The sequence below is a fragment of the Ahaetulla prasina genome, chromosome 17 (genome assembly GCF_028640845.1).
Source record: "Ahaetulla prasina isolate Xishuangbanna chromosome 17, ASM2864084v1, whole genome shotgun sequence".
In the NCBI taxonomy this organism is placed as follows: domain Eukaryota; kingdom Metazoa; phylum Chordata; class Lepidosauria; order Squamata; family Colubridae; genus Ahaetulla; species Ahaetulla prasina.
In genome coordinates, this window is record NC_080555.1 from 8292062 (window position 1) to 8299002 (window position 6941).

General features: G+C 49.9%; 1 protein-coding gene across 1 annotated transcript in view; it reads right to left on the reverse strand.

Moving 5' to 3' along the window:
• MAP3K11 (mitogen-activated protein kinase kinase kinase 11) overlaps window positions 1-5661 on the reverse strand; it is a 31992-nt gene extending 26331 nt beyond the window's left edge. The window contains exon 1 of the mRNA XM_058159916.1: window positions 4552-5661. Coding sequence (XP_058015899.1) covers window positions 4552-5266 — 715 coding nt within the window. The 5' untranslated portion in view covers window positions 5267-5661. The remainder of the gene's footprint in view (window positions 1-4551) is intronic.
• Window positions 5662-6941: the final 1280 nt, after the last annotated feature.

Consider the following 6941-nt stretch of genomic DNA (forward strand, 5'->3'; position numbering starts at 1 on the left):
GTAAAATGAGGCGCGACTCCCTTAACAACCACCTTGCTTAGCAAGGTGCTTGAAATTGTGCTCCCCAGTTGTGTAAATTGAGGACTACCTGTGGTCTGTTTCCAAACCCCAAGCTGTTTTTTTAATAAAGGGAGTCCTCAACTTATGACCACAATGGAACCCAAGATTTACGTTGCTAAGCAGGACAGTTGTTAAGTGAGTTTTGCCCCATTTAAAAACCTTTAAGTGAATCGGGCTTCCTCATTGACTTCGCTCATCAGAAAGTCACAAAAGTGGATTGCGTGACCCCAGGACACTTCAACCGTCGTAAGTATGAGTCAGTTGCCAAGCGTCCCGAGTTTTGATCACATGACCATGGGGATGCTGCCAAGGTCGTTAAGTGTGAAAAAGGGTCATAATACAAGTCACTTTTTTCAGTGCGGTCGTAACTTCAAATGGTCCCTAAATGAATGGCGCAAGTGGAGAACTAGCTGTAACCTGCATTTTCCCATATATTTTTTTATTCCTTGTCTTGCGCAAAGCGAGGGAACGTCCCGATGAAAAGGGAAATTTGCAGTGGATCCTTTCTACGTTTTGCTCAACATTTCCCCCTCCTCCCTCTTAGATATGCCTCTCATTAGGTTTTGGACCCGGGTTCAAATCCCGCTCTTGAACCAGGATTGGTCACAATGAAGCTAAAGAAAAAAAGGTGCAATTTTAGGCAAAACCATTTCGTCACAACTTCCTATCGCAAAACAAACGAGAAGACGACCGTGTTGGCCTCCTTCATCAAACCGATTGCAGCTTCAGATATGTTCGGATGGTGGATGATGGGACCTGTAGTTCAGCACATCGGCAGGGTTATGGGTGGAAGACCATGCTTCAGAATTAAACGGGTTAAAATAAATCCAGAGAACATTCAATCTGGGAAACCTTTTAGAATCATAGTGTTGTGGGCGTGGAAAGAATGCCAAAGATCATCTAGTCCACCCCTTTGCAGAGTACAAGCACAGCCATTAAATGTATTCATGAAAAGTGGTAGACTATTTACAAGTCATATCCTCAGGATGTTTCCCCCTAATATATCTTACTATCTGATTTGACATGGTTTTGGCAAATCCTACCCTGACGAGAGAGTGGGGCTGGACTAGATGCCCTCTGGTATCCTTTCCCACTGCAGTTCCATGATCACTAACCACTTAGGGAAAGAGGGTTTGCATGAAGAAATCCTGGTTTTATTGAGAAGGAAGTCCTTGACTTACAAACACAACGGAACCCCAGATTTCCTTCTGCTAAATGAGGCAGTTGTTAAGGGACGTTTTCCCCGTTTTGCAACCTTGCTTGCCACCGTTGTTAAGTGAATCGCTGCCGTTGTTAAGTTAACGTCACGGGTCGTTGAAATGAATCTGGCTTTCCCATTGACTTTGCTTGTCAAAAGATCGCAAAAGGAAGTCACACAACCCTGGGACACAGCAATAAATACACATAAATACACATCAGTCACCAAGCATCCAGCTGACCATGGGTGAAACGGCCATAAGTGTGAAAAATAGTCATTTTTTTTCACTGCCCTGTACCTCTGACTTATGACCCCAATTGAGCCCAAAATGTATGTTGTGAAGTGAGAAGTTTGTTAAGCGAGATTGCCCCATTTTACAACGTTTCTCGCCAGCGTTGTTAAGTGAATCACTGCGATTCTCAAATGAGTACCACGGTGGTTAACTGAACCTGGTTTCCCCCTATGGACTTTGCTTGTCCGAAGGTCACAAAAGCGGATCGATCACGTGACCCCCCCGGGGACACTGCGACCGTCATAAATACGAGTCGGGTGTCAAGTATCCGAATGTAAATCACGTTGACCGCGGGGGAATGCGCTACAACGGTCGTTAAGTGTGAAAAACGGTCCTAAGTCACCTTTTTTCCCTGTGTCGTCGTAACTTCGAGCGGCCACTAAACGGACTTTTGCAAGTCGATGACTACCTGCGTTTGCATCCCTGCCTTGCGACCCCGGATTCGAATGTTGCAACGCACGAACTCTGCCCATGTGCGAAGTTTATTTATTTATTTATTTATTTATTTTTCTTTCCCAGATCCTATGGAGCCCCCCCGGCCCACTTTGAGCTTACAAAAGCTAGCCCCTTCTACTCCTTTGCAACACGCTGGAAATCACTTGCAAGAACCTCCCAGTTTGCTCTGCCTCCGGTTTCCAGCGGAAATCTGTCGGGTTTTTTTTTTTCATTTTGTTTTGTTTTGCATGGAAAGAAAAACAGGCCGTAGGAGAGGAAACGCAAGGCCAGGAGAGAAATGGCTATCACCGTCACTTCCTCTTCGGGGGTCACTCGGGTCAGCCGGTGCTGGCAAACTTCAGGATCGGAACAGCGGATCAAACTGGCCGTGCCGCGGGACCGGAGGGTGGAGGGCAAACAGGACGGCCTGGGTCTTTTCCTCATGTATGCCCGCCTCTGGTTTAGAAAATCCTGCCCCGTGCCCGTGGAAACTGTGAGGAAAAGAGAGGACTCTGTGTATGCCCAGAGGCACGCTTGTCTCCGATCCAGGAGAGCTGGGGGGGGGGCGGGCTTTGTCTAGCAACTGGGGGAGAAAGTTACGCCTGGATCTAGAACTGTCTTTCTCAACCTCGGCCACTTTAAGACGGGTGGAAATTCATTTCCCAGAATTCCCTGGCCAGCTCGTGTTTACTGGGGAATTCTGGGAGTTGAAGTGCATTCCTTTTAAATGCTCTAAGGCTGAGAAATACAACAGTTCACTGTTCAAAGTTACGACGCCATTGAAAAAAAGCGACGTAGGGCCGTTTTTTTCCACACTAACGGCCGTTGCAAAATCCCCGTTGGTCACGTGATCAAAATTCAGACGCTTGGCGATTGATTCATATTACGACCTCTTAAAGCGGCCGAGGTTGATTTAGAGCCATGATGCTCAACCTTAGTGACTTTTAAATTAATGGACTTCATTTCCCAGAATTCCCCTGTCAACACAGCTGGCTGGGGGATTCTGGGAGTTGAAGTCCGTCCATCTTAAAGCAGCCAAGGTTGGGAAACATTGATCTGGAGCAGTGTTTCTCAGCCTTAGAGTTTAAAATGAATGGACTTCAACTCCCAGAATTCCCCAGTAAACGTAGCTGGCTAGGGAATTCTGGGAGTTGAAGTCCGTCCATCTTAAAGCAGCTAAGTTTGGGAAACATTGATGTGGAGCAGTGTTTCTCAGCCTTAGAGTTTAAAATGAATGGACCTCAACTCCCAGAATTCCCCGGTAAACATAGCCAGCTAGGGAATTCTGGGAGTTGAAGTCCATCCATCTTAAAACAGCCGAAGTTGGGAAACATTGATGTGGAGCAGTGTTTCTCAGCCTTACAGAGTTTAAAATGAATGGACTTCAACTCCCAGAATTCCCCAGTAAACGTAGCTGGCTAGGGAATTCTGGGAGATGGAGTCCGTCCATCTTAAAGCAGCCGATTGTCTAAAGCAGTACTTCTCAACCTTAGAGACTTTAAAATGAATGGACCTCAACTCCCAGAATTCCCCAGTAACACGTAGCTGGCTAGGGAATTCTGGGAGTTGAAGCCCCCCTCGTCTTAAAGTGGCCGAACTTGATAAGCAATGATCTAGAATTTGAACGAATCAATTAATCTGTGCCGGATTCTCTCATTTTTCCTCAGAAATGACTTGGAAAAAAGGGACAATACCGCTTTAACAAGTGGTTAGCAAGATACGGGTGTGTGTGTGTGTGTGTGTGAGCTTTTAAACACCACCCCAACATTTCAGGAAATCCCAGGTAGAACGGAGAAATCTGAAAACTCTGTCTGGGAACAAAAAGAATGTGAACCACCCAAATTAGAATTTATTTTAAGTTTCCTGGATGTAGGAAAGTGCACAGAGTGGTCCAAAACTTCAAAATGGCCACCTTCCCTGCGCAATTTGAAAACAGGACTTTGATTGGTCCAGCCACTGTTTTGACAGCTTGGACTTGTCCCATCAATACCCTTCTCTAGGCCGAGGATTTTATCCAAAAAGAAAGATAAAAAAATAAAATACTAGGCAAATACATAAATGAAAATGTATAAATATAAATTACAGGTAGCCCTCGATTTTAAACAGTTCTGTTTAGTAACCGTTCAAAATGACAGCAGCCCTGAGGAAAAAAAGCGATTTATGAACGATTTTCACACTTACGACCGTTCCCAGTGGTCATATGATCAAAATCGGGACGCTTGGCAACTGGCATGTATTTATGACAAGTTTCCGTGTCCTGGAATCATGTGATCCTCTCTTTTTTTGGGACCTTCTGACGAGCAAAATCAATGGGGAAGCCAACTTAACGCCGGCAGCGATTCACTTAATAACGGTGGCAAGAAAGGCCGTAAAATGAGACAAAATGCACTAAAAGAAATGTCAGGGTTGGTAACAGTAATGTAGATCGTAACTCAAGGACTACCTGTAAAAAACTGGCAGGAACAATCCAGGTCCAGCCTGAATCTGGAGCCACCGTCCCGCTCGGCTGTGGCCCCTGTAGCCAAACCCGGGTTCAAATCTAGCCAGATCTCTCCCCGAGACTTACTGTTGTTGGATTTCAGATCCCGGTGGATGACGGGCACGATGGCGCCACAGTGAAGGTACTCCATGCCTTGCGCGATCTGGACTGCCCAGTTGATGAGGATGTGCGGCGGGATGCGGCGTCCGGCCAGCATCCGGCTGAGCGGTCCTCCGGCCGCGTACTCCATCACCAAACACAGGTTGGGCCCCTGCAGGCAGACGGCCTTCAGGGCGATGATGTTGGGGTGCTTGAGCATGGCAAAGAGGCGCGCTTCCTGGCGCACCCGCTCGGCCGTGGTGCTGATGTCCTCATCCGGGTCCTGACGGGCCGCCTTGACCGCTACCAACTGCCCTTTCCAGCTGCCCCGGTAGACCTTCCCAAAGCCCCCTACCCCGATCACCTCCTCCAGCGTCAGATCCCGAAAGTCGGCCTCGGGAGGGTCCCCGGGAGCCGCGTACGCCCCCGTCTTGGGCGAGACATAATTCGACGGGAAGATGCCCACTCGGTCGTTCAGCTTCCCGGCCCACCAGCCTTCGTCGCCGGAGATGGCCGAGTCCCACGACAGGACTTCCACTAGGTCCCCCTTCCGCAGGGTCAGCTCATCCGTGCTGGCGGCCTCGTAGTCAAACAACGCCGTCCAGACCGGGTTGGCGTAGGTGGTGGGACCCCCGACTCGGGAGCCTGGGCCCCAGCCGCCCACCAGAGGGGCTTTCCGGAACATGCTTTTCAATGGCTCCATGGTGCCTTCCGGGCCTCATCGGGTCCAGGGACATGGACCCTGGAAGGGAGACCACGGGGAGAGCTCGCAGCTAGCTCAAACCCCCCTCCCATCGGGGAAGCCCATTTACTTCTGCAACCCGGCCGGGCGCTACATGCCTTTCCAAGGCTACTCGGGCGCCCGCGGGCGCCGCGATCTCTTCCTCCTCCGTGGGCGCGGGCGGAGGCCCCGGGTAGATCTCTCGCCTTCCGTGCTCGGTTGCTTCCTCGCGTAGGATCCGATCCAGGGTAAGTGGGGGGGGGGGATTTCCCGGATCTTTCCCCCGAAGATCCCGGCTGGCAACGGAGGCAACCCCGGGTCTTGCAAAGCGTCCCAGCCCCCGACGGCTGGTCTTCGTCCCGGCGGTGGCGGATCGCTCTTTCCCTTTCCTTCGGAGCGAGGCGGGCAAGGCTGGGAAGGCGAGGGCGGGTCTGCCCGGCTGGGACTGCCCCGCTTTGGAGGCGGGTCTCCCCTGGCTGGCTGGCTGGCGCTCCCTTCTCCGACGGGAAGACAAGGCGAGGCTGGCCCCGGGCTTGGAGCAGAGCCCAGCGCCGCCTTCGCCCGCTTTGCCAACCCCGGCGCCAGCCTCCGGGGCGGACAGCGCTCCTCGTCTCGGAGCGAAAGGCTGGTTTTGGTGTGTGTGTGTGTTTTTGTTTTTTTTTGTTTCTCCAAACTTGGCCAACTCCGATTCCCATGAAGCTGGAGTTGGGGATGATGGGAGTTGGGGATGATGGGAGCTGGAGTGTCTCGCCCTGGAGGATCCCTTCTTAGAAGGAAGGATCTTCTTGGAAGGGATGGAGGAATCTGGAGCGTCTGATGTCCAGGGAGACTTTTTTTTCTGAATAATTTTTTATTAATTTCCCCCCCCACACACACACACATATTTTATGAACAGAGTATTGGCCATATCAGGGGTCTCCAACCTTGGCAACTTTGAGCCCGGAGGAATTCAACTCCCAGAATCCCCCCGGGCTCAAAGTTGCCAAGGTTGGAGACCCCTGGGCCATATCATATTTTATACAACTTAACACAGTGGTCACCAACCAGTGGTCTCACTGGTGGTCCGTGAGGCAATTTTGGTGGTCCACGGAAAAATTATTTGCATTTTTTATATTGCACTAAATACTATTTATCTTTTTAAAAAATTCGTATTAGTGGTCCACGGGATTTAAAATAAGGAATTTAGTGGTCCCTGAGGTCCGAAAGGTTGGTGACCCCTGACTTAACATATCCAAATACATTTTAAGGTAAAGGTAAAGGTTCCCCTGGCACGTACATGCTAGTTGTTCCCGACTCTAGCGGGCGGTGCTCATCTCCGTTTCAAAGCCGAAGAGCCAGCGCTGTCCGAAGACGTTTCCATGGTCGTGTGGTCGGCATGACTCAACACCAAAGGCGCACGGAACACTGTTTCCTTCCCACCAAAGGTGGTCCCTATTTTTCTACTTGCATTTTTTTTTTACTTGCTTTCGAACTGCTAGGTTGGCAGAAGCTGGGACAAGTCAGGGGAGCTCACCTGTTACGCGGCAGCACTAGGGATTCGAACTGCCAAACTGCCGACCTTTCAATCGACAAGCTCAGCGTCTTAACTTCTAAGCCACCGCATCCCTTAAATACATTTTACTTAGTTACAATTTCAGCCAAAATGTTCTTTTTCCGT